Genomic DNA, 27,421 nt, shown 5'->3' on the forward strand with positions numbered 1-27,421 from the left:
AATAAGATAGTTACATTTAAATCAAACATTTAAAAACCTAAAAACCTTAAAACTAGTATTAACTATACGGTAATCACAGATATCTAGAGAGCTACATTAGTCCAGTCAGGCGTAAGCTAACCGGAAGAGGGTCGTCTTACAGGCCCTGCGGAACTGAGTAAGATCCCGCAGGGCCCTCACCTCTTCCGGTAGCTGGTTCCACCACATAGGGGCCATTGTAGAAAAGGCCCTGTCTCGAGTTGTCTTGAGACGCACTTCCTTGGGCCCGGGGATATTAAGGAGATTTTGGGTGCCAGACCTCAGTACTCTCTGGGGAACGTGTGGGGAGAGACGGTCCCTCAGGTAGGCAGGTCCCAGGCCATATAGGGCTTTAAAGGTAATGACCAGCACCTTGTACCGGACCCGGTATGTTATTGGAAGCCAGTGCAGAGCCCGAAGACCCGGCCGAATGTGTCCCCATCTTGGGAGGCCCAATAACAGCCGGGCCGCGGCATTCTGCACCAGCTGCAATTTCCGGGTCTGGCACAGGGGCAGCCCCATGTAGAGGGCATTGCAGTAATCCAACCTCGAGGTGACCGTAGCGTGGATCACTGTTGCTAGGTCGTCGGGGTCCAGGAAGGGGGCCAACTGCCTTGCCCGTCTAAGATGAAAAAACGCGGACTTGGCAGTGGCCGCTATCTGAGCCTCCATCTTTAGGGACGGCTCCAATAGCACCCCAAGGCTTTTGACCCTGTCCGCCGGCCTCAGCGGTACACCGTCAAAAGTTGGCAGGGGGATTTCCCCCTCCGGCCCAAACAAAGGACCTCTGTCTTCGCAGGATTCAGTGTCAGTCCACTCAGTCTGAGCCACTCAGCCACGGCCTGTAATGCCTGATCTAGGTTCTCTGGGGCGCAGACCGGTCGGCCGTCCATAAGTAGATAGAGCTGGGTGTCATCAGCATACTGGTGGCACCCCAGCCCGTACCTCCGGGCAATCTGGGCAAGAGGTCGCATATAGATGTTAAACAGCATCAGGGAGAGAACCGCTCCCTGGGGCACCCCACAATTAAGTGAACGCCTCTGGGATAGCTCCCCCCTAATCGCGACCCTTTGTCCCCGACCTTCAAGGAAAGAGGAAAGCCACTGTAAGGCTAGCCCCTGGATCCCCGCGTCGGCGAGGCGGCAAGTCAGCAACTGATGGTCGACCGTATCGAACGCCGCCGATAGGTCCAACAACATCAGTACCGCCGAGCCACCCCGATCCAGATGCCTTTGGAGATCATCCACCAGGGCAACCAACACCGTCTCCGTCCCATGACCCGGGCAAAAGCCGGACTGAAGTGGGTCAAGGACGGAAGCGTCCTCCAGGAAAGTCTGCAACTGCCTCGCCACTGCCCTCTCAATAAGTTTGCCCAAGAAGGGCAAGTTTGAGACTGGCCTATAGTGTGCCAATTGGGCCGGGTCTAGAGATGGTTTTTTTAGGAGGGGGCGGACCACAGCCTCTTTAAGTGGCGCTGGGAAAAGCCCTTCCGTTAGAGATCTGTTTATGATATCCCGTATAGGATATCTGAGATCCCCTAGTTTCTTCTAAGCCTGCCCAGATATAAAGGCATTTGGTGGCTGTTGCCCCCCCGCCACCAGCCAGCTGGCTGGCCTCAAGAAGGAGCCTGCAAAACCAGGGATCCCCTGCCCCAAACTGGGACCTGCCAAGCCTAAGGATAATGATAATAGGCAGCACAGGCTTATGTTTTGAAGCTCAAAGTGATGATTTCTCTTGAATTTGACTGTAAAAACTTTACAGTAGACTTGCTATTGTGATGAATATGTAGTAAAAACAATATAAGTGTTGCCTTTTTCCAGGGCTTTTTTTGTAGAAAAAGCCCAGCATGAACTCATTTGCATATTAGGCCACACACCCTGACACCTAGCCAGCCAGAACTGTGTTTCTGCTCAAAAAAAGTCCTGCCTTTTTCTTTCTGCCAATTAATTTTTACAAACTCCATTGTCATGGCCTAGGCCTAATGCAGCCTACATGCTCTAGAGAAGCTTGTATCAGAGTAGCTACAGGGCCTACATTTCCCAGGATCCCTTCTGTCCCTCTGATTGGGTGGGCAGCAACTGATTGGAGGGGAAAATTGCCCAATGGAGACCAGAAGAGTAGGTCCTGGAAGGAAGGAAATAAAAGTCCAAGCTAAAGAGGGGGAAGTGTTGTTTCTGGAAAGGCTGAGCTGGAGGAAGGCTACAATCATGACTGGTAATGAGTGGTGAGTCAGCTGGAATAAGAGGAAGGGAACATATAGTTAGTCATGGCAGGGCTTTTTATTTTGCTTTGTTCTACCTTTACTATTTCCATGTTCACTATCACACTAAAAGTTACAGCCCACTTGTTTGTTCTTCAGCACTTACAATGAACTTATTGTTGTTATACTGCTTGGGTCTGTACACCTCTTTGGTGCTTGCTGAGAAGGAAGACGGGTTGGGTGGGTGCTCTGGGCCCTCCCAGACAGATCCTTACCAGAGTGGCGGCAGCTAGTGGAAGGCCCTCCCTGTTCCCTTGCTTGTGACATCCATTATAAGACAGAATATGGGGAAACTGGAGGCTAAAATTGTACACAATGCCACCAGGTGCCCATGAGTACTACAATTATACTACAACTGTTCAGATTAAGAAACAAAGAAAGTTGAATTCTGTGCCTTAACTAGAAGAAATTATCTATATAATTGTGGCAGGTCTATGTAATCTAGCACATGAATCACTGCTAACATATCTATGCAGTAGAGTGGTAAGGGTAAGATTTACAGGAGAAAGGAGATGGATAGCATAAGGAAGCTGAGCTCTTCCTAGGGTTGCCATCCAATTCAAAAAATATCTGGGGACTTTGGGGATGGAGCCTGGAGACTTTGGGGGTGGAGCCAGAAACAAGGGTGTGACAAGCATAATTGAACTCCAATAATAATAATAATAATAATAGATTTTATTTATATCCCGCCCTCCCCGCCTAGGCGGCTCAGGGCGGCTAACAACATTCCATACATTAACATAAATAGGTAAAACTTTAAATTTAACAATTAAAAATTTAAACATATAAAAACCAGTTGATTGAGTTAAAATACATAATTTAAGTTATATTAAATGTGTCTGGCAGCAATAAAACTGTTCTGGCGCTGGTTCTGCCAGTTTAGATAGTTCCATGGTAATATTATAGATGGCGGTTCTTTTATTCCTAGCAACTCAGCAGTCGATATCAGTATAGGCTTGTCTGAAAAGGGCGGTCTTGCAGGCCCTGTGGAACTGGTCAAGGTTCCGCAGGGCCCGCACTTCCTCCGGAAGCTGGTTCCACAGTGCAGGAGCCGCGGATGAAAAGGCCCGTGCTTTGGGATTTTGGAGTTTGACCTCTCTCGGCCCAGGGATGGTCATTTTATTTTTACCCACTGACCTCAGTGCCCTCTGGGGTTCATATGGGGAGAGACGGTCCCTTAGGTAGGCTGGTCCTCGGCCATATAGGGCTTTAAAGGTAATAACCAACACTTTGTACTGGACTCGGTAGGTGATTGGCAGCCAGTGCAGTCCGCGCAGCCCCGGCCGTATGTGCTCCCATTTCGAGAGCCCCAATAGTAGCCTGGCCAACGCGTTCTGCACCAGCTGTAACTTCCGGATCCAGCACAAAGGTAGCCCCAAGTAAAGGGCATTACAGTAGTCCAATCTTGAGGTGACCGTTGCATGGATCACTGTTGCGAGGTCGTGACGTTCCAGGAAGGGGGCCAACTGCCTTGCCCGCTTCAGGTGGAAGAATGCTGACTTGGCAGTGGCTGCTATCTGGGCCTCCATTGATAATGAAGGCTCCAGTAAAATGCCCAAACTCTTTACCTGGCGCACTGGTTTCAATGCTGCACAGTCGAAAGTTGGGAGAGCTATTTCCCCTCCTAGGGCGCCGCAACCCACACAAAGGACCTCTGTCTTCGCTGGGTTCAACTTCAGCCCACTCAATCTGAGCCACGTCGCTACAGCCTGCAGAGCCCGATCTAGGTTCCCTGGGGCGGAGTCGGGCCGGCCATCCATTAGCAGATAGAGCTGGGTGTCATCTGCATATTGATGGCAACCCAGCCCAAACCTCCGGACAATCTGGGCAAGGGGGCACATATAAATGTTAAACAGCATTGGGGAGAGAACTGCTCCCTGAGGCACCCCACAATCAAGTGTGTGCCTCTGGGAACGCTCACCCCCAATAGCCACCCTTTGTCCCTGACCAGAGAGGAAGGAGGAAAGCCATTGCAAGGCCAACCCCCCAACCCCTATGTCGGCGAGGCGGCGCTTTAGCAACTGATGGTCGACTGTGTCAAATGCCGCCGACAGGTCTAGTAACATCAGTACCGCAGCGCCGCCCCGATCCAGTTGCCGCTGAAGGTCATCTACCAAGCTGACCAGCACCGTCTCCATCCCATGGCCCGGTCGGAACCCAGACTGGCACTGGTCAAGAACGGAAGCATCATCTAGGAACCTCTGTAGCTGCAACGCCACTGCCCTCTCAATGATTTTACCTAAAAATGGTAAATTAGACACCGGACGGTAATTCGCCAATTCGGCCGGGTCTGCTGTACATTTTTTAAAGAGAGGGCGAACCAACGCCTCTTTCAAGGGCGTTGGGAAATGCCTCTCTGTGAGGGATCTATTTATGATGTCCCGTAAAAGACATCTAAGCTCCCTCTGGGAGTTCTGGGCCATCACATTTAAAGGGGCAGCACACCTTTTCAAATGCCTTTCTTCCACAGGAAATAATGAGGGATAGGGGCACCATATTTTGGGGCTCATAGAATTGGACCCCCTGGTCCCATCATTTTGAAACTTGGGGGGTATTTTGGGGAGAGGAACTAGATGCTATATGAAAAATTTGGTGCCTCTACCTCAAAAAATAGCCCCCCCCCCAGACTCCCAATACCCACGGATCAATTCCCCATTATTCCCTATTATTCTCCATAGGGAATAATAGAGTGCCCAGTAGACATTTCCCTCCCCCCTTACACTTTCTAAAGCAGGGGAAGGGCCTCCAAACCAGGGAATCCCCTGCCCCTCCCTCTCTCTCACACACAAATACTTACTGGGTCTTGTTCCTGCAGAATATTCCTGCTTGCTCTGAAAACGAAACCAAAAGAAAGGGAGGGGCCGATCTCTGAGGAAACTGTTACAGATCCTTTCCCATGAAGCCCTTCCTGTTTCCTGCTCAGCCTTAAAAGCACACATTTTAAAAACTGTTTGCAGGTTTCTAAACCTGCAGGAGCTCTAAAACTACAGGATGACTGTGGGGGCGGGGCTTCCCCCACCAGCCAGCTGGCTGTGGGCGGGGAGAAGCCTGTCAAAACGGGGAATCCCCCGCTGGGACCTGGGGATTGGGAAGCCTAGCTCTTCCCCCACCCAATGCTTCCTCCCCGTAATACTTTCTCTTAACTGCTTTACTCTCAGGGAAAACTGCCTGGGGAAAGGGGCTTGCTGGGGGAAAGCAGAAGGCACCAAAAGGGATCAGCATCCCCCCACCAACTACTACTGGTTAGTTGGAAAACACCCTCACCTCACCCACCCATCTCACTACTGCTGCCTGGAGATAACTTTTATTCAAACACAACAAGATGTTAGCAGGAAATAGCTAGAGAAGAACACAGCAGGCAGAAGTTTCTGGATATTTAGCAAGGGCAGCCTCACTTACCACATAATACTAGACTAGTGTTGAAGTCAAAGACGTGTTTATTTCAAAATATTTGTATGCCCACCTTTCTCCTGACTGAACTCAGGACCTAAGGAGGATCACAGTAATAATATAAAATACAATACTGTGAAATTGTATAAAATCAGACCTGAGTGATGTTCTCTATGTGTGTTATGAGGAAAGGGCTGCCATATTTTTCCATTAGATGGAGTTTATGGGAACTCTTTTGACACTTCTGTAAACTATAAGTCAAAGTGCAGTGATGACTCTGGCAGTACCACAAAGCTGACACCCTCATAGAGCAGGGTACATGGAGAGGACCAATTACATTACCAGTTGTGTTTTATTCAAATCAGTTCTGATGATTTGTATTTCAGTTCTATTTGGGTTAATTTTCAATCCGTTTATCATTATTCAGTCCCCAGGCATGAAATAAGAACAAAGTAAAGTGAGAACCATGGATGCAGGCACTGCCATGACTGGACTGATGATCTTTTGGACACCACAGGGAAGGACCATGATGATAATGAGCAATCTACTAGCATAACTTTTTAGGCTCTGTTCTCGAAACATTCCATTCTGGCTTGGCAAGCCATGAGGGCTGTTCTGGAATTTGAGGTCAGTTGAGGTCTGGTTCTTGTACCAAAACAGTTGTGCTTTGTCACAGTGTTCTCTTGAGGCTTGTAGTCCCTGCTTCCTACCACCAGTTACTTTCAATTTATTGCCCAGAGCATCATCCAACTTCTTCACAAGCCCAGACAGATTCTACAGTACATTCTACAAATTTAAAACTCATCTGTGGGCAATCTATCCCTGCCTAAACAATGCAGCTTTAAGGGCCTCAGGCTTCAAAAGTCTGAGCTTTTCCTGATTAGATTTTACACAGGACCAGTTTGCAAGCTAGTTTCCACATATCTCCAGACACACTACCTATTTTGACAGACAAGACTAACTAAACCAGACACTGTAGAGTTTTGATCCAGGTGCTGTGATCTAGATGCATCTGAGCAGGCTTGCCTATATAATTATAGTAGTAAGGATATCACAATGGTGCAAGATTACTTAGGTTACTAGGCAGAAACAGCTTAGATTTACCAAGCCACTAATCACCAGAATCAGCAGGACAAAAGCAATTCTATTCCATCACTGTTCAGACATTGTCTTTTGAGAACTACTTGTACTGCAATTTTCAGCCAAGGCAGTCATCAAAAGTCGGCCGTGTTAGCCATTTGTCCTCCAGGTCATCTGTAAACCAGGCGAAGCTGTCATCCATATACAGTGGCAGAAGAGAACCTGAAAACTATTCTGGCATTTACTTTAGACACCATTATTCTAGACATCAGTGAAGTCCACCATGCTAGTAGTAGCTATCTGGGAACTACTGGAGAGACCATGTTAACATTGCCCAATTTCTTTTTAATTCAAAAGATGTCTGAAATGAACAATGGTGTCTCAAGAGAAGCTGAGGGGATCAGAGATCATATATAGAATTGAAACTGACTGCCTATTTCAAACCTAGGTATCTCACATCCTGGTTTCCAGTTTAACTGGGACACTCTGCTACAAAGTTTACCAAGATATTTGGAAGCAAATTCCATTTACAAACAACTACCATTCAGTGTTTAACCAAGTCCTTAAGCTCTGTTCAGCTGTTTGTTTGGGTTTCACTGTGCATATTGGACAAACAAGTTGCATGTAATTCTCCCAATAGATGCAATCACCATTTCTTCTGAAAGAAGCAGAAGAATATATGTATATTCCAGGTTTGGAACATGTGTGTCTGGTTGATGTGCATCCAGGGCTGGCTCACTCACTAGGCAAACTAGGTGCTTGCCTAGGGTGCTGGGAGGGAGGGGCACCAAACTGGGCTCCCCTCCTGCCCATGACAAACACTTTGTTTGCCTGCCTGCCTCTATCCCCCTGCCGCCTCTATCCCCCTTCCTTCCCTCCCTTTCTGCCCTCCTCCCTATCACCACCACCGCTGCCCCTTTCCTTCTCTTCCCTCCCTTTCTACCCACCCCCCGATCATCACTGCGGCACCTTTCCTCCCCCCCCCCCTTTCTGCCCACCCCATTGATTGCACCATGGCACCTTTCCTTCCCTTCCCTCCCTATCTGCCTACCCCCTGATCGCTGCCACAGCACTTTCCCTTCCCTCCCCTTCTGCCCACCCCCCTGATCACTGAGGCTCGGCCCTGCCAGCTTCGACATGGCCAGCATCTTATCCCTGTGTCTGCCGCCTACTGGCAAGTAGCCCCATGCCTACTTGTGAGCAGGCAACAGGCACAGGACTACTCATGAGTAGGCGGCAGGCCCAGTGACTTGGAGCAGGGGTGGAGCTGTGCGGCCTAGGGCACCAGAAGGGCTAGGGCCCACCCTGTGTGTATCAAGGTGAAAAATCCACACATTGCTTCTTTCAAAAGAAATGGCAATCACAGGCATCAGGAGAATCATGTGTAGCATGTCCATTCTATATGAGCTTTTTCACACAGCCTATGTATTCCAGTATGGAAGCTGGTCAGTTACTGAACAGTAACGGGTTTCTGCTGGCATTTCAGACAGACCCGATTTAGTAACTGGCTGCTACCGGAATATTGTCACCTTTTCACACAGTCCCATGGCTGGTCTGGTAGTGAGGCATGCCTGAGTCATTACTAACAAAGAGCAGCTTCTTCCAGTTTTCAACCCCTCCTTTTGGGTTGAAATCGGTATGGAGCGCTGTGTGAAATGTCCAGTATCAAATCCGGGAGCAGTTTTCGCGCCCTTTTTTGCCTGCCAGCGCACGATCTCTGGCGCTTTTTTTTGGAACGTCGGGCTAAGATCACTATAGCGAAATAGCGACGTCTCACAACAGCACCACCATAGGCACCACCATAGGGATGCCTGGGCTCCAATGAGATGCCAGAGATCGCCACCACTGAAACTTGGTAACAGGTGCCCCATTGGATACACAGTTCAAGCGGGAGATCAGGGCACCAGGCGTTGGTCTTGTCACCTGTTGCTATCGCTTGCATGTCAACACCGGAGTCAGGGGAATGTGACTTGTTCGTAGGTTTCTCTGAGGCACATTTTTTTTGGGGGGGTGGCTTTTGCCATCTGGAGACGGGTTGCCCATAGGGCAGCAGGTTTCAGCGGGAGAACAGACCAACAGTGACTGGTGAGACAGATGTTTCTAACCTAGCCTGATGTGTACCCATCCATGCCCACAGGCTATTGGCTGGAGAGTGACTTGTGCCAAGCTGCAGCAGGTATAAATGTCAGGGGGGAAGCCACAGATTTCTGTGGGTTGTAATTGGTGAGCGGATTGTCTGGTTTAATAGGTTGGTGAGTGGTTTGTCAGGAATTGTGAGGAGGATGAGTGGGTCAAGAGGTATAGTTTGGAGTGAGCAGGAGATTCTGGATCTCCTAGCAGTATGGGGAGATGATGAAATCCAAAAAGTCTCAATACTGTTGTGATGGAAACCATGACTATTACAACAATAGAACTAATAGAACAATAGCCTTCCACACAAACCATCTGTCTTACCAATCACTGTTGGTATGTTCTCCCGCTGAAACCTGCTGCCCTATGGGCAACCCGTCTCCAGGTGGCAACAGCTCCCCCCCCAAAAAAAAATGTGCCTCAGAGAAACCTACAAACCAATCACATTCCCCTGACTCCCGTGTTGGCATGCAAGCGATAGCAACAGGTTACAGACCAATGCCTAGTGCCCTGATCTCCCGCTTGAACTGTGTATCCAATGGGACACCTGTTACCAAGTTTCAGCGGCAGCGATCTCTGGCATCTCAATGGAGCCCAGGCATCCCTATGGTGGTGCTGTTGTGAGACGTCGCTATTGCGCTATAGCGATCTTAGCCCGACGTTCCCCCCCAAAAAAAGCTGGAGATCGCGCGCCGGCAGGCGAAAATGGCTGGTGCTGGTGGAAGCGAGATAAAAGCAGAACAGTGTGAAATGGCTCGGTTCAACCACGGAACCCTATCGGGGAAAAAAACGTGTCTGAAAACTCCCATCCCTGTCTCGGATTACTGCAAGGTGGCACAATACCGACTCCCTTCCGGTTTCCACTGGTAAGTATGAAAGGGCCCTATGTGAAGTCATAACCAGGAACATAGCATCTGAAAAAGGCTCTACCTACTCACTAACGTAAACTGAAGTGAGGGAAGGGGACAATTTAAGTGGCAAAGGGTTTGCAAAGCTAACTAGCAATTGGAGCCAACCTTGTAAAACACGAGAACAACATGTGATGCCCCTCATTGTGAGAGATATTAAAAACATTGGGATATGAGATGCCAAAAGTAAGAACAAACAAATCATGGAATCCCTGAGAAATATTGTTATGTTCTCTACAGTTACAAAGTGGCAAAACCTACAGAATGTAGGCCAAGGTTTGAAAGTGAAGTGAATTACCTCAGTCACCTGTTGCTTTATATATCACAATAGGATCAGGGTCTATCTCTCTCATGTTCTGTGGCATATAATCCTGTGTTGTTCTGGGAATCTTCCCTGAGACAGAGACGTAAGGAGTTCATATTTCGTAAGGGAGTACTATGATCCTCTGAATATAAGCATCTGTCATTTCCTCATTAGAAATTTTTCAAAAAGATCCTGAAAAGATCTAAGCAGTCTTCTCTTCCCTCCTTTTGTTTGCTCCCACTCCAATTATCTTTGCATCATAATTGCCTTCAGTGACAGACTAAAACCAGCTTGTTAGAAGTAAGTACCATGTGGATTCATAAGAGAGTCAAGATGAAGTTGACAAACATATGTAACAAAATTAGAAACAGCAAGATTTTTATTACTATCTTAGTATTCATTTTCTATGCTGGGTTCAATAGTTCCAGGGAGAAAACATTTTATCAAAATATCCTATATATAAAGCTGCAACTCTGAAGTTTTCCTGATTCATAGAAAGATGATTAATTCAAAGTCTGGCAGATAATGTAATTTTAAAAGGTTATATTTATATTTGTAATTTCAACAATTGGCATCGGTTTAGGAAAACCTATTTAAAATTGTTAATATTGTTATTTTGCAGCATGTAGAATGAAAATTGAGATTCAAATTTTCTGGTAATTTATAAAAAGGATTGAACAGAGAACTGCCCTTGAAATAACAAATAAAGTATCAAAATTAGAGATCTAGTTTTCACTTTAAACCATATGCCAATGATAAACATATGCATACAAATTATTTTATTTAGAAAATGTATATGCTGTGTCTCCAGAAACATGCTTGAGGTGGTAAAACAGAAGACAGCATTAAAATTAATAAACCAAAAAAAAAACAGCCACAGCATAAAAACAGGACAAAACATTAAGCACCCTAAAAAAAAAAGCATTCCCAAGCTATAAGAAGATTATAAAAACAAATTTAAAAGATTTTTAAAACCTCAGGTAAAAGCCCAGGTAAAAATAAATGTTTTGGCTTAGTGCCCAAAGGCAAGTTAGGTGAGTACTAGGCAAGTCTCAAGGGGGACACCTTTCCTCAAGGAAGGGGCACTCTCACCTCTGCAGGCAGGGCACAGAGACCAAAGTTTGTGAGGATAATCTTAGCTGGCGGGCTGAACAGGAAATGCTTTTAGGAACCTAACAGAAATACTTGGACTAGAAAGTTTGTCATATCATATGGGACATCTTGTTCATGAGTTATCTTACCATTGTCTCCTTGCCCTCAAGCATAGTTTGGAAGCATCTTTTTTCTAAGAGTTCAAGCCAGATCTCAGGTCCATCTAGTACCTCTTGCTAAACACCCATCTCTATGAGCATAGCTTCTTTCCAATCTTGAGAGATATCGTAATTGAAAAGGCTGGCGATTAAACCCACAGAGCATGTATTTTGCATGTATAGTTCAGCTGGCCTATTCAGCTCACTGGCAAAATATAAAATATTTTCCTGATACTTTCACAGATGATTGGATAGAGAAAGAGAGATTTGTGGTTAGCATTTCTTCCTTTATCCCTCACCCAGTCACCACATATGGATGTGGCTGCTGAATACTTGGTAAAAATACAAGCTGGCTTTCTGGCTGACAAATTTTGAATTTATTTTAGTTGTAAGAAAGTATGCTATGGTCCAGAGGGCACAGAACATCACAATCCAAGAGGAAAGAAACAGAACAGGTTTTATTTTGGTTTCTAGAACTGAAACATGGAAAGAAAGCATGCTCGAGGATTGAGTGAAACATAAACACATAAGAATCTGCTTTATACATCTAGCTAACTATTGGCTACTCTGACTGGCATTGTCTCTCAGCTTGAGATCTGGTCCATCTACTGATTTTGACTGACAAAGACTGAAAGTGGGATCTTCAAAATGTGGCATCTATAGCAAGTATCAAGTCAGTGAACAAGAACAATTTGTAATAGGTGGAGCATACCCAAGAGGTGAATATTCAGAAGTGTTAATAGCTTTAAAATGATACTGCATACATGGCAATTAAAACTGAAAAACAATACCTTGTATCTGAACGAGATAAATTCAGCTGACTAACATGTAGAAGTCTTTCACAAGGCAAAGGGTGATCTCGAGTAAGAGAGTTTCCTGAGTGTATAAGCAAGTTCTGTCTACATACAGGCCCCACACTATTTGTCATCTCCATGTCCATCACGTTATTCTTCTCGGATATTGAATTACAGTGATTGTAGCCACCATTCACTGTTAAAGAAAAGAGAGAGGAGGGGGGGGGGGGAAACATAATGATGAGCACTTTGACAAAACTGCCCGTCTATCTCTCTTGTCCTCAGCATGCTCCACCCACCATTGGCAGCCAGTCTCATGAAATCATAGTAAATGTAACAGGAGAAAATGCAAAGGGTTTCAAATTAATCAAGACCTGGTTCCAAAGGAATTATCTTCTCTCATTTATCGCTACTGTTTTTCAATCTGTATTGTAAAAATGATCTTATTTCAGAGGGAATTTTCTTTCCCTGGAGGAAGAGGTAACAGAAGAGACTGACATATTCTTTTCCCTCTATGTTTACCTGGGCTTTTGGTATGGGCCTGCAGAGTTTAAGGGCCGGCAGAGTTATTCTCAAAGAAACTTTACACACCAATTCCACAAAAAGTTTTGGAGTTTTTTTGCTTTTAAATGAAGATGCCACCTAAGTACAAATCCATTCTAGCTTGGCTTACATTTTATTTAATTTCCCCCCTCTGTAATAAGCAGAATAAGGGGCAATTCGGACTTTGAGAATCCATTTCCAGCAGAACTTGTTAAATTAAAGACAGACATGTTAGTTTAAAAACATTGAGGATGAAAAGCATCTAAAGATTATTTGTGCAACACAGAAAAAATGCAACACACAATTAAGCATGCCTTAAATCCTTCTGGCTTTAATTGAAACAGTTAAACAATTAAAATGAATGGGACTTAGCATACTCTTGTTATGTGTTGGATTGAAGCCTCCATTTTCATTTAATTCTTTTTACACAAAAATTGTAAAGCCACCTAGAAACCCTTTAAAAACATTTTTTAAAACTTAAAAAATAGTGTAAAGGTTTTCAGCAACATTTGCATCTAACCTCCTGCTGAAAACTACACAGCTGCCAGCCTGAACAGAACATTTGTAGTCCCTTAACACCAGTTGTGATTGTAGATGGCTTTATCAACAGTACTCTAACAGTACTAGGCAAGCCTTAAGGGGGAACACCATTCTTATCCCCCCTTGAGTGCTCCCCTTGAGACCTGCCTAGTACCCACCTTACTTGCCTTTGGACACCAAGCCAAACCATTTATTTTACCTGGGCTTTGACCTGAGGTTTTTAAAATCTTTTAAATTTGTTTTTCATTAATATCAGCTTGCTGACTCTTGGCTCTATACGATGATCGTATGGACTATGTCCTAATGCACCAATGTTCCTTTCAAAACAATCAGTGAAACCATGGCTGCTAACAGACCAGCATTTTGACCATGGCCGCTAATTGATGCCTCTGAAATCGACCCCAAAAATCCCTCCATATGCAAACATCTGCCACCTGTCCTCGTCCCATATTCACCCTGTCCTCTAGCCTCCACAGTGCGACTGAAAAAGCTGCCACTTCCAAAGTGGTAGCAAATTTTTGAGCCACACGCCAGTCGCCTCCTTGGTGTCTGGAAGTGGAAGGCCGCAAGCGAGGCGCCTTGGCGTTTTTTAATTAAAACAACAACATTAAAAACAAGTTACACAATAAAAAACAATCATACAATTTACAATCAGTAAGTCCAAGATGTGCATTTCTGATTTCTTTGATGTTCTTAATTCAGTTATAATGATTCAGTGGGATTATTGGTACTATGGAGTAATAGCTACCTCCCTTCACCCGTTAAAAGTGAGTTTGAATAATTCAGTTTTACAGGCCCTGCAGAACTGTGGCAAGTCTTGCAGGGCCCTGATGTTTTCAGGGAGGGCATTCCATAGAGCAGGGACTATTACTAAAAACGCTCTGGCTCTGGTGATGGTCAGTCTGGGGATCTTAAAGAGGTTTTGAGACCCCAAACAAAGTGCTCTCTGGGGCACACATGGGGAGAGGCGGTTCCGAAGTAGGGTTCCCAAGTCCAACCCCCAAAATATCTGGGGACTTTGGGGGTGGAGCCAGGAGACTTTGGGGTGGAGCCAGGAGACAATGAGGTGGAGCTAGGGGGGAAACGGCGAGCCGCCCCTGCGCAGCTGATGCCTCTTCTCCGCTCGCTGTGGTTGCTCCTCCGAGATGGGCTCAGCCTGAGCCCATCTTAGAGGAGCAGCCACGGCGAGCAGAGAAGAGGCGGCAGCGGCACGGTGGCCTCTTCTCCGCTCGCTGTGGCTGCTCCTCCGAGATGGGCTCAGACTTAGCCCATCTCGGAGGAGCAGCCAAGGCAAGCGGAGAAGAGGCCGCCGCGCCGCTGCCGCCTCGCCCACTCCGCCTCTGGGGTGGAAACGGAGGGGGGGTGGAGGCGGGCCAGGGGTGTGGCGAGCCACGAGTCCGGGTCCTAGAAGGGCCCGGATTCGCGGCTCGCCATGCTCCTGGCCTGCCTCGCCCTCCCCTGCGCTGCTGCCGCCTCTTGGCTGCTCCTCTGAGATGGGCTCAGCCTGGGCTCATCTCAGAGGAGCAGCTGCGGTGGGAGGGGAGGGGGCAGCAGCGGCGTGGCGGCCTCGCCGGCTCCGGGATGTGGTGGCTGGCCATGCTCCCCGGCGCCGTTTCCACCCCCTCCCCCCGCTTCCATTTTTGGGGGGAGCGGGGGAAGAGGGTGGAAATCCTGGGGTCCCCCGCCAGGGCAGGAGGGTTGGGAAGCCTATTCCGAAGGTAGGCAGGTCCCAGGCCACTGGGAGCTCTGTTTTTATTATTTGAGCTCTGGTTTTAATTTGTCAGCCACCTTGGTGACCCTTGTAAGGACAGAAAAGTGCAATATAAATTTATGAAAATAAATACAAATGAACAATAATTGCATTTATTTTCCTTTGAATTGATCATTTAGAGTTAAATCTGTAAATTCTGGACAGATACCGCTCAGTCTCGAAGGCAGAAGCTCAGGAAAGCAGACTGGAGAGTCTGATCTCCCCCACAACCTATACACAGATGGAAGGCCCTTCCATTATTAAGAAATGTTCTCACCATATCACAAACTGAAATATCCCCTCAGATTCATAATCATAGGCTTGTAGATGTGAACATTAACACAAAGTTAAAGTCAACCTTGCTTTGAAGATTGTCAGCTTACCTGTGATAGTCATCATGTCTGGGTTGGGATGGCATTTTCCCCTCTCCAAAGCCAATGTAGCTACAGAACTATTTTAAATGACTTTGAGAGCAATTCTAAGCAGGTCTACTCAGAATTCTACTATACTCTGCTCAGCTGGATTTACTCCTAGGAAAGTGTTTTTAGGATTGTGCAGTTAGTTCAGTTTTATGTCATCTGATAACAAGGTGTGAAAGGAGCAACACTCCAGTAAAATATACCTTACAGTTCAGGGGTGTTGAACTCATTTGTTATGAGGGCCAGATTTGACACAAATGGAACTTTGTGGGGCCAAGCCATGCAAGTCATAAAATGTATTGTGAAGATATAAACTTTATAAAGTTTACAGATAAACACAATTAAAAACATTATTTTAAACTTAAAACATGCTTAAAACTCTTATGATATTTTGTTTAAAATGGAAATATGGGGGAATACTGGGATTTGGCAATGCAATTGTTAAAATAAAACATGAAAAAAGCACAAAGATCACAGCAGAAATTAAAAATATAAACTAAAAATATAAAATGCTCTGAGCCTGGGAAAACTTGAAATGGTTAGGTATTGCAAGCTTCTCTCCCCGCCACCCTTGAGTCTACTCCATGGCAATGGTACTCTCCAGTATAATATCCCCCTTCAGATGTGGGTTCCCAGGTTAGAGTACTCACTAAGCACCATTTTCCAAAGACAAGCTGGCTCAAAGGAGCAACCCTTTATTTTCAAGGAACTTCAACTGGCCATGAATGCTTCAAAAAGCTGCAAAACGCAGCCTCAGCTACAATACATTGAAATACATTGCAGCACAAAGTTGCAAGGAAAACACAGAATGGATTTTCTGTTAAGATTAGTGGAATGGATTTTCTGTTAAGATTAGTGGAACCAAGATCGACAAGGAGATTGACAACAGGCTGGCAAAGGCAAACCGTGCATTTGGCCGACTGCACAAAAGAGTGTGGAGCAACAAGCATCTGAAAAAAGGCACAAAGATCAATGTTTACAAAGCGGTTGTGATGACAACCCTCATCTATGGCTCCGAATCGTGGGTTTTATACCGTCATCACCTGCGACTCCTTGAGCGCTTTCATCAGCGCTGCCTTCGCACCATCCTCAACATCCACTGGAGTGACTTTGTGACCAACACTGAAGTCCTCAAGCGGGCGGAGGTTACCAGCATCGAGGCACTGCTGTTGAAGACGCAGCTGCGCTGGGCAGGGCATATTTCTAGGATGGAAAACCACCGCCTTCCCAAGATTGCCCTGTATGGCGAACTCTCCACCGGCCATCGAAATAGAGGGGCACCAAAGAAGAGGTACAAGGACTCCCTGAAGAAATCCCTTAGCACCTGTCACATCAACCATCACCAGTGGTCTGACCTAGCCTCAGATCGCAAAGCATGGAGGCACACCATCCACCAGGCTGTCTCTTCCTTTGAGAACACACGCATAGCTGGTCTTGAAGACAAAAGGAGATTGAGGAAGAATCGCACTGCTACAGGACCAACGCTAAATCAGACTTTTCCCTGCAGCCGCTGTGGCCAGACCTGCCTGTCCCACATTGGTCTTGTCAGCCACCAGCGAGCCTGCAGCAAACGTGGACTATTGCACCCTTCTTAAATCTTCGTTCGCGAAGCCAAGCCGAGAGAGAGAGAGAGAGAGAGAGTGGAATGGATTTTCTGTTAAGATCAGTGGGTGAAGAGATCTCAAGGACCGATTTCGCAATCAGCTTACCCTGCTGTCACGTTCCTCTTCTCTGAGCAGCGTCCGTCGGATTTCCGACTATCTGTGGCAGAGTTACAGGAAGTGTCGCGGCTTTTGTGCAGCGAAGAGAAACTGGTTTTTAGTGGTTTCCGTTCGCTGCACAAAAGCCGTGATGCTTCCTGTAAATCTGGCACAGATAGTGGGAAATCCGACAGACGCTGCGCAGAGAAGAGGAATGTGACAGCGGGGTAAGCTGAGTGCGAAATCAGTCAAATTGAAATCCATTCCATGTTTTCCTTTCAGTTTTGCAAGCCCAGAGGCCAGCAAAGACAAGGCAGAAGGAACTGGAAAGTCCGCAGCATGGGGCTTCAAAGGGTGAGGTCAGGAAGGGGAGGAGGGGGAGAAAAGAGCCCCGTGGGCTTGATTAAAGCCCTGGGCAGGCTGGGTGTGGTCCGTGGGCCAGATGTTTGACAGCCCTGCCTTACATGTAAAATGCATGCAACAAAAGGCAAACGGGGTGTGTTTGATTTAATTCTGATTGATTTTAAGCAGGAAAGAAATGTCTGAGGGGGGTCCGTCACCCCTTCCCCTCTCAAAAATCAACCACCTCTCTAGCAGCTAGAACTCTCCAAAGGTTACAAGGTTTATTCTACATCATAGCAAACAGAGAGATGGACAGTAAAGAAAGGGTAAAGCAGCTCTACTACTGTAACATCCTCAGCCCCAAGCCTCCTGGGGGTGTTTTTCATTGAAAAAAGAATCTGTCTTGTCTTAGTTACATGCATACACATTTAATGTATGTGCACATCTAAAAAGCAATGAAAGGCTGTGAACTGATGCCTGTTCTTAGAATCAAATAACTCCTGTTATGGCAACCTTTATAGTACTTTGCTTTGTGTTCAGAGGCTCAGCAATTTCAAGGGGACCTCTGTGAGATATGAATGAGAGGAAAGTCTAATAATGTCACAAGAGTTTGCTGTAGTAGTTTAGAACTTTACTTAATTAAGGACAATGAACCAATAGCTGAAATGACACATAACATGACTAATATTTAAAGCACAAATATTTGCCCAACATACTTAAATATCCCAAGAGTTTTTGTGGCTTTGGGGTGTCTGCCAAACTAGGTCATTTGCTTTTGCTTGCCGCTTTGAAACATCATACAAAATACACCTAAAACATGTCTAAAACCAAAATTTTTGCTGGCAGTTAGCAGTACATTGTTCTTTTGGAACAAGATTTACACATTACTGCATTTGTATTAACAATTACATTGATCCTTTTGGAGAATCAAGAAGCTCTCTCAGGGCAATGAGGTATTATTAACATCAGACAGTATCCATTTCTAGCTTGTGCTACTACCTTTTCAGAACTTGTGCTTTTAACATCAGAACAGATTGTGTGTTTTTACATTCAGTTTGATCCAGAGTTTTAGAGTCTTCAAATCGCCTGCCACTGTTCCACTTTAATTATTTTCCTTTTACATTTAAGCGTTTCAATTTGGGTGGGGGGGGTGTCTCTGATCAGAGGGCAGCCAGAATACCAGTGCTTAGTTAAATGTATATGATTGCTTGGAAATCCTGTCAACGCTGCAAAAACAATACAAATTTAAATTACTAGATGAGGCAAGCAATGATATGTAAAAATTTCAAGTGCTGTCAGTTCTCATGCAAATTACTGCACCTTGTGTTGGCTTTTGGAGGAGTCTTTTAAAACCCATGAAAACTTCTACAATACAAGTTTGAAACGCCTGTAGAGAAAAGATCAGATCAAAACTAGTGTGGAGAAAAACTTTGTAGCAGCAGCTCGGAAACTCATCTCACCAAAACAAATGTAGATGCTTCGGGCAGCAATAATGCAAAACAGTTGTGAGAACGTTGGGTAATGTAAAAGGTGAGTTTCCAATGCGGTGATAGAGAGTTGCAAACTGCCAGTGTAAAAACATCTGTAGAGTAGATCAAGGGGAGAAGCCCCTCCCCATCACTGGGCTTTCACACTAAGCAAAGAAGTATCTGTTAATACTGGAGGGGGGGAACGTGACATTTCTATTCCATGCAGTCTTTGTCTGTACATCTGCAGACGTATAGTTACTATCAATACTTGATTTTTGTAAATGTTCTGTGTCTCAGTGGAAATACTTTCTTTGGCTTCTCTCCTGGGTTGGTTAGATTTATGGGAAATACCAAATGGCAAAAAGTGGGATGCTGGCAAGTGTATTTACTAACCACATCCAAAGACATCCAACAGACATGTGGAACACCCTCCCATACACACATGATGATGTGGATGCAAGTTGCAGCAGCAGCCTCATCATTATGAATGCTAATCAATGCCCATTAAACTCAAAATGAGACAAACCTAATTAGAAAAAAGAACTGGAAAAGAAACAATTGATCCCACAAATAACATGACCTGTACAGGTATTGCCGTTGCTATTGTCTACAGTGTGGGTAGTTAAGGGCAGATGAAGAAACACTACAGGGGGACACATAATCATAGAATCCTACAGTTGGAAGGGACGTCCAGGATCATCTAGTCCAACTCCCTGAACAATGCAGGAAATTCACAAATCCCTCCCTCCTAAGTTCACAGAATCAGCATTGCTGTCAGCCATCTAGCCTGTTTAAAAATGTACAAAGAAGGAGAGCTCACCACCTCCCAAGGAAGCCTGTTCCACTGAGGAACCACTCTAACTGTCAGGAAGCTCTTCCTAATGTTTAGATCAGGGGTCCCCAACTCCCAGGCCACAAACCGGTACTTCTTCACCCAAAGGGTGATTAACACTGCCACAGGAGGTGGTGGCGGCCACAAGCATAGCCACCTTCAAGAGGGGTTTAGATAAAAATATGTCTATGGAGATTGATACATCCTTAATTGTGGAATGCTGAGAGCAATTAATTGAGACCCTGACATTCCATTCCATCAGTGTCCTCTCAAGCATGGTGGCAACCTTACAGCATCATCTTCTTTGAAGTAAGGCAACTATTTCCCCTGTTCCCAGACCAGAGAAATATGATACTACCTACCACTCCAGATTACATCACATTCTTACTATTCATTATGCTACATTACAATCTAAGAACATAAGAGAAGCCATGTTGAATCAGGCCAATGGCCCATTCAGTCCAACACTCTGTCACACAGTGGCCAAAAAACCAAGTGCCATCAGGAGGTTCACCAGTGGGGCTAGAAGCCCTCCCACTGTGCCCCCCCCCAAAGCACCAAGAACACAGAGCATCACTGCCCCAGAGAGTTCCAACAATACACTATGGCTAGTATTGGTGTATGAGAGCCAGTTTGGTGTAGTGGTTAAGTGTGCAGACTCTTATCTGGGAGAACCAGATTTGATTCCCCACTCCTCCACTTGCACCTACTGGAATGGCCTTGGGTCAGCCATAGCTCTGGCAGAGGTTGTCATAAGAACATAAGAGAAGCCATGTTGGATCAGGCCAATGGCCCATCCAGTCCAACACTCTGTGTCACACAGTGGCAAAAAAAAATTATATATATACACTGTGGCTAATAGCCACTGATAGACCTCTGCTCCATATTTTTTATCTAAACCCCTCTTGAAGGTGGCTATGCTTGTGGCCGCCACCACCTCCTGTGGCAGTGAATTCCACATGTTAATCACCCTTTGGGTGAAGAAGTACTTCCTTTTATCCATTTATCCACCTGTCTGCTCAGCAATTTCATCGAATGCCCACGAGTTCTTGTATTGTGAGAAAGGGAGAAAAGTACTTCTTTCTCTACTTTCTCCATCCCATGCATTATCTTGTAAACCTCTATCATGTCACCCCGCAGTCGACATTTCTCCAAGCTAAAGAGTCCCAAGCGTTTCAACCTTTCTTCATAGGGAAAGTGTTCCAGCCCTTTAATCATTCTAGTTGCCCTTTTCTGGAATTTCTCCAATGCTATAATATCCTTTTTGAGGTGCGGTGACCAGAACTGCACATGGTACTCCAAATGAGACCGCACCATCGATTTATACAGGGGCATTATGATACTGGCTGATTTGTTTTCAATTCCCTTCCTAATAATTCCCAGCATGGTGTTGGCCTTTTTTATTGCAAACGCACACTGTCTTGACATTTTCAGTGAGTTATCTACCATGACCCCAAGATCTCTCTCTTGGTCAGTCTCTGCCAGTTCACATCCAATCAACTTGTATTTGTAGCTGGGATTCTTGGCCCCAATGTGCATTACTTTGCACTTGGCCACACTGAACCGCATCTGCCACATTGACGCCCATTCACCCAGCCTCAAAAGATCCTTTTGGAGTGCCTCACAATCCTCTCTGGTTCTTACCACCGTGAACAATTTAGTGTCATCTGCAAACTTGGCCACTTCACTGCTCACTCCCAACTCTAAATCATTTATGAACAAGTTAAAGAGCATGGGACCCAGTACCGAGTCCTACGGCACCCCACTGCTTACCGTCCTCCACTGTGAAGACTGCCCATTTATACTCACTCTCTGCTTCCTATTACTCAGCCAGTTTTTGATCCACAAGAGGACCTGTCCTTTTACTCCATGACTCTCAAGCTTTCTAAGGAGCTTTTGATGAGGAACTTTATCAAAAGCTTTCTGGAAGTCAAGGTAAACAACATCTATCAGGTCTCCTTTGTCCACATGTTTGTTCACCCCCTCAAAGAAATAACAGGTTAGTGAGGCAAGATCTTCCCTTGCAGAACCCATGCTGAGTCTTCCTCAATAACCCGTGTTCATCAATGTGCCTACTCATTCTGTCCTTGATAATGCTTTCTACCAACTTTCCCGGTATTGAAGTCAGACTGACTGGCCTGTAATTTCCCGGATCTCCTCTGGAACCCTTTTTAAAGATGGGGGTGACATTTGCTACCTTCCAGTCCTCAGGAACAGAGGCATATTTCAATGAAAGCTTACAGATTTTTGTTAGAAGATCCACAAGTTCAACTTTTAGTTCTTTCAGAACTCTCGGATGTATGCCATCCGGACCCAGTGACTTATTAGTTTTTCATTTGTCTATCAGTTGTAGGACCTCCTCTTTTGTCACCTCAATCTGACTCAGGTCTTTCAACACCCCTTCCAAAATTAGTGGTTCTGGGGCGGGCAAAAAGTTCTCATCTTCCACAGTGAAGACGGAGGCAAAAAATGCATTCAGCTTCTCAGCCATTTCCGTATCCTCATTCAGTAATCCTTTTACCCCATGGTCATCCAAGGGCCCCACTGCCTCCCTGGCTGGTTTCCTACTTCTAATATATTTGAAGAAATTTTTATTGTTGGTCTTTATGTTTTTTGCAATATGCTCCTCATAGTCCCTTTTTGCCTGCCTGATCACAGTCTTGCATTTGATTTGTCCTTGAAAGGGCAGCTGCTGTGAGAGTCCTCTCAGCCCCACCCACCTCACAGGGTGTCTGTTGTGGGGGAGGGAGATAAAGGAGATTGTGAGCGGCTCTGAGACTCTTGAGTGGAGGGCAGAATATAAATCCAATGTCGTCGTCTTCTTCTTATTGTAGCCACTGATGGACCTCTGCTCCATATGCTTTTCCAATTCCCTCTTGAAGCTGTCTATGCTTGTGGCCGCCGCCACCTCCTGTGGCAGTGAATTCCACGTGTTAATCACCCTTTGGGTGAATCTACTATTCTAATATATAATTCCAAAAAAGAAATAAAATAAAGAGGACATGTGGCCCTTCTGGGCGATTGGTGAGAATACCAATGTCTGGGCTGAATTAGGTTAGGATATGTACCAAGATAAGAAACCAGTACACCTGTTAAGCCCTGGGGATTCCATTGTTCTGTTATAATAACTTGCAACTCAGCAATTTCCCTTTCTAGTCTGGTCCTGAAGTTCCTTTGCAATAAGACAGCTACTTTAAGGTTCCCCTATTTAATGTCTTCTAAGGTTTAAGTATTCTCCTACAGGTTTCTCAGTCTTGCGATTCGTGATGTCAGATTTGTGCCCATTTCTCATTTGCTGTAGGGTTTGACCATTTTGCCCTATGTAGAGAACTAACGGGCACTGTTGGCATTTAGTAGTATTATTATTAGTTTGTTTATATTCTGCCCATTCCCCCATTTGGATGCTCAGAACGGAGTACATCAAGACAGCAATAAAATCACAAAAAATTAGAATATAATAAAAACCAATTATAATATTTAGTAAAGTGCAACAAGATGGTCCAGTAAGATGATAATATGGCAGAATGGTACTACAAAATGGAAGAATGGTACTACAGAATAGCACAGAAGATAGTTGATTGTGATAATATCTTCTAGCATACACAATGTTAGAAGATCAGCATGTGAGTAAGCTTGAGATGGTGTAGTTGATGTTGTTAGGTCCTGGATGTATGTGACAGCAACATTAGCATTAGGGTTTATTGCAAGCTCTCGTGCCAGTGTCCATGTTCAAATTAGATGCTGTATTGTTGTGGGTGAGGAAATGTTTGAAGTGTGCAAGAAAAGGTTTACCCCCAAGTACTTGTGAAAGAAAACTGTCATTATCCAGTAGAGGTTGTAAGTCACTGTTGAACTGTTTTGAGTTGGGAGCTGTATGTGACCCCCTAGAGGTATTTTGTTATTGTCTCTTTTGAGCCTGACTTGCAACAGGTTTTCTCTGGGTACCATTCTGGCTTTGTTAATCTGTTTCTTGATTTCATCAGTTGGGTCCTTTAGTTCCAAAAAGGCTTGTTGTAGATCCCTCAGGTGGAAATCTCTGTCTGTAGGATTGGAGAAAGACACAGCTGTAGTGTAGAGCCTGGCTATATACAATGGATCATTTGGTATGTTTAGGATGGTAATTGGAGTCATGTAGGTGTTTGTTGGTCAGTAGGTTTCTGGTATATGCATCCATTGTGTATTTTTACAGTAGTGTCCAGAAAATTTATTTCTTGCATGGATTGGTTCACTCTCAGGTTGATGGTGGGGTGAAAGTCATTGAATGCCTGGTGGAATATGTCCAGGGCTTCTTTACCATGTGTCCAGACAATAAAAATGTCATCAGTGTATCGCAAGCATAAAAGATATGAGTGGGTGGGAGTTTAGGAAGCATTGCTCCAAGTCAGCTATAAAGATGCTAGCATACTGTCGAGCCATGCAGGTGTTAATCATCCTTTCACACCCATGGCTGTACCACTGATCTGAAGAAACAAATTGTCACCAAATTTGAAGTTATCAGTGAGAACAAAATAGCACAATATGGTGGCAAAGTCAGCTGTGATGTTGTCAGAAACAATATTCCTTATAGCTTGTAATCCACCTTTGTGTGGCAAGTTGGTATATAGAAATTCCACATCCATGGTAGCTAAAATAGTTTTCTATGGAAGGTTTTTTTAAAGAATGTATTTTCCTCAGAAATTCATGAACATAACTAGGAGCACTGATAGCATAGGGTCCTAGAACAGAGTCTGTATATCTAGATACCCCTAGGACAGGGGTGGCCAATGGTAGCTCTTCAGATGTTTTTTGCCTACAACTCCCATCAGCCCCAGCCATTGGCCATGCTAGCTGGGGCTGATGGGAGTTGTAGGCAAAAAACATCTGGAGAGCTACCGTTGGCCACCCCTGCCCTAGGAGATAGTGCTTATGCCTGAGAAAATGGGGCATCCTTGGTTGCTGGGTTTGTGTATTTGGGGTGGAAGACAAGAGGTACCTGGTCAAACCTCCTGCAGTGTGTCTGAAAACAAATGATAACCATGTTATCATGATAAGCTTGTTATTTCTGAATCTGATTAATTCAGAATACGTTGCATGCTAATTTACTGCTAATTCTGTGCCTACATGTATGGTCTGGTGAATTACATTAATTGTAACTGATACACATGAAAACTCATAACTTGAATAACACTTAGTTGGTCTTAAAGGTGCCACTGGACTCAAACTTCGTTCTGCTGCTTCAGACCAACATGGCTACCCACCTGAGTTAAATACAAGGCTTAGCTTTGCATATGCAGAATTATTAGTGTAGCCTTTGCAGCTCAGAAATTAATAAGAAGCTAAAAGCAAACAATGTTTTTTTAAAAAAAATAGTTACTCCTTTCAAAACTCACCCAAATGCTTGTTTACACAGGCTGTGTATGTGAAAAAAGGGAAAGAATGTCAGAATGAAGTCATGTCTGCAATGTGGACATTTATGCCATTTTTGTAGATCTGAAAAAGGGGCAAAAAAGCAATAATCTTGCACTAATTTCTTTCTTTGCTATTAAACAGTCTCAATTGCATCAGAGGCAGAAAGAAATTCAGGTAGCAAAAATATCTTAAAATGTACTATTCTGCTAGTTTGGTTTTATTTGGGCAAAAGCAAAGCATAACCGATAACTTTTAGAAATGCAAGACAAAATTGCTACTGAATAACTTGTTTGGCATCAGTGCAGAGACCACAAAGAAGAACTATACCATTGCATCAGAAGGCTGCACATTCTAGTGAAATGACTCTGTTCTTTACATTTAACTGCAAAGCCCACTTCTCATGCCACTGTCACCAGGCCTCTGAAAACAATTTTATGGAAGAGAGATCCATCAACAGTTATTAACTAGAATAGCTAAAAAAAGAACCTCCATGTTTAGGAGGAACATAAATCAGGATACCAAATACTGGAAGCAAACAACAGGGGATAGTTCCTTCTATCAGGCCTGCTTGCAAGCTTTCAAGGGACATCTGGCTGACACCAGAAGCGTGCAAATTTGTTTCATTTTGTTTTCAAAACAACTATTTGCTTGCTTTTCATTTTATTATTGCATTCACTATTATTTTAGTTCCACATTTGTTTTAACATGAAATATATTTTGGGCATAACTTTTTTTCATTTTCTATCCAATTTGGATGAAATTTCAGGGATTGTATCCATCACCCAATATGCCTTCAGTCTCCATGTTGACCAAAGAAAGGGTACAGTTTCATAGTCAATTAAAACCTTAATTTACACAGCGCAAACAAAAAGGAAGAAGGAGAAGGAGTCTCAGAACATCTTATAATCACCATCCCTTCCTCTCCCCACAACAGACACCCTGTGAGGTAGGTGCGCCTGAGAGAACTGTGACTGATCCAAGGTCACCCAACTGCCTTCATGTGGAGGAGTGGAGAATCAAACCCAGTTCTCCAGATTGAAGTCTGGTGCTCTTAACCACTACACCAAGCAGGCTCTCTACCATCTACAAATTTTAAGCCATCAGAACCCCCTCCACTGGTACAGTAGGATAAATGGCAGGCACAGATGGTGCATTTGGCAACTCTGGGAAGCAGCAATAGAAGCCTGAAATTGGTGCCCCAAGACAAGCTGATAACAAAGGAGCTGTAGGAAGATGTTTGATACCCCAAGTTGAACAGATAGACAGGCTTGTATTGTTTGTGGATTCCTTGCCACTGTGAATGCAATCCCCACCCTACCCATCCATGTTGCTATAGGGCTTTTAAAAACCTGGTCACTGCTATATCACTATGGCATTCTAACACAATAGTGATACACCATCTACCAATTTTTAAGCCATCAAAAAGCCCTCCACTGGTACAATAGGATAAATGACAGCTGCAAGATAGGGTTGCCAATCCCCAGGTGGGGGCAGGGGATCCCCTGGTTTGGAGGCCCTCCCCCCACTTCAGGGTCATCAGAAAGCAGGGGGAGGGGAGAGAAATGTCTGCTGAGAACTCTATTATTCCCTATGGAGACTTATTCCCATAGGAAATGCTGGAGAATTGATCTGCGGGTATCTGGAGCTCTGGGGGGACTGTGTTTTGAGGTAGAGGCACCAAAATTTCAGTGTAGTATCCAGTGCCTCTCCCCAAAATATTGCCCAAGTTTCAAAAAGATTGGACCAGGGGGTCCAATTCTATGAGCCCCAAAAGAAGGTGCCCCTATCCTTCATTATTTCCTATGGAAGAAAGGAATTTAAAATGTGTACGGTCCCTTTAAATGTGATGGCCACAACTCCCTTTGGAGTTCAGTTATGCTTGTCACACCCTTGCTCCTGGCTCCACCCCCAAGGTCCCCAGATATTTCTTGAATTGGACTTGGCAACCCTACTGCAAGGACACAGTAGCAGTAAAATGGAGCCCATGTGAGCAGGAGTTTTGAAAATGTGTGACTTTCCATCCACATGGTGTGCAAACCTGCCTGGACTGCAATCTTTCAGGAAAAATCTCAGCAAAACAAGTTTAAGAAAAATCAGAGCAAAACAGAGGAACCAAGAAAATAGATTATTGGAGGACAATGTTATGTGGATTCTCCAAAAACAACCATTTGAAAATTAAGGTAGTGCAAAGCAGCCCGATGGATGCAACCTATGTGTGCATAATTGAAAATAAACATGGTTGAAAACAGTCATAACAAAATGGACATGGCCTTGCATCAAAAAATTGGAATTAAGCTGGACAAT

At 44.8% G+C, this 27,421-nt stretch overlaps 1 protein-coding gene across 1 annotated transcript in view; it reads right to left on the minus strand.

The window, feature by feature from the left end:
- The window catches only part of GLIS1 (GLIS family zinc finger 1), a 511,250-nt gene that overhangs the window by 351,313 nt on the left and 132,516 nt on the right, over window positions 1-27,421 (minus strand). Inside the window, exon 3 of the mRNA XM_060231864.1 lies at window positions 12,132-12,330. Within this exon, the coding sequence (XP_060087847.1) occupies window positions 12,132-12,330 (199 nt within the window). The remainder of the gene's footprint in view (window positions 1-12,131; window positions 12,331-27,421) is intronic.

Source organism: Heteronotia binoei, chromosome 2, assembly GCF_032191835.1.
Source record: "Heteronotia binoei isolate CCM8104 ecotype False Entrance Well chromosome 2, APGP_CSIRO_Hbin_v1, whole genome shotgun sequence".
Lineage (NCBI taxonomy): Eukaryota > Metazoa > Chordata > Lepidosauria > Squamata > Gekkonidae > Heteronotia > Heteronotia binoei.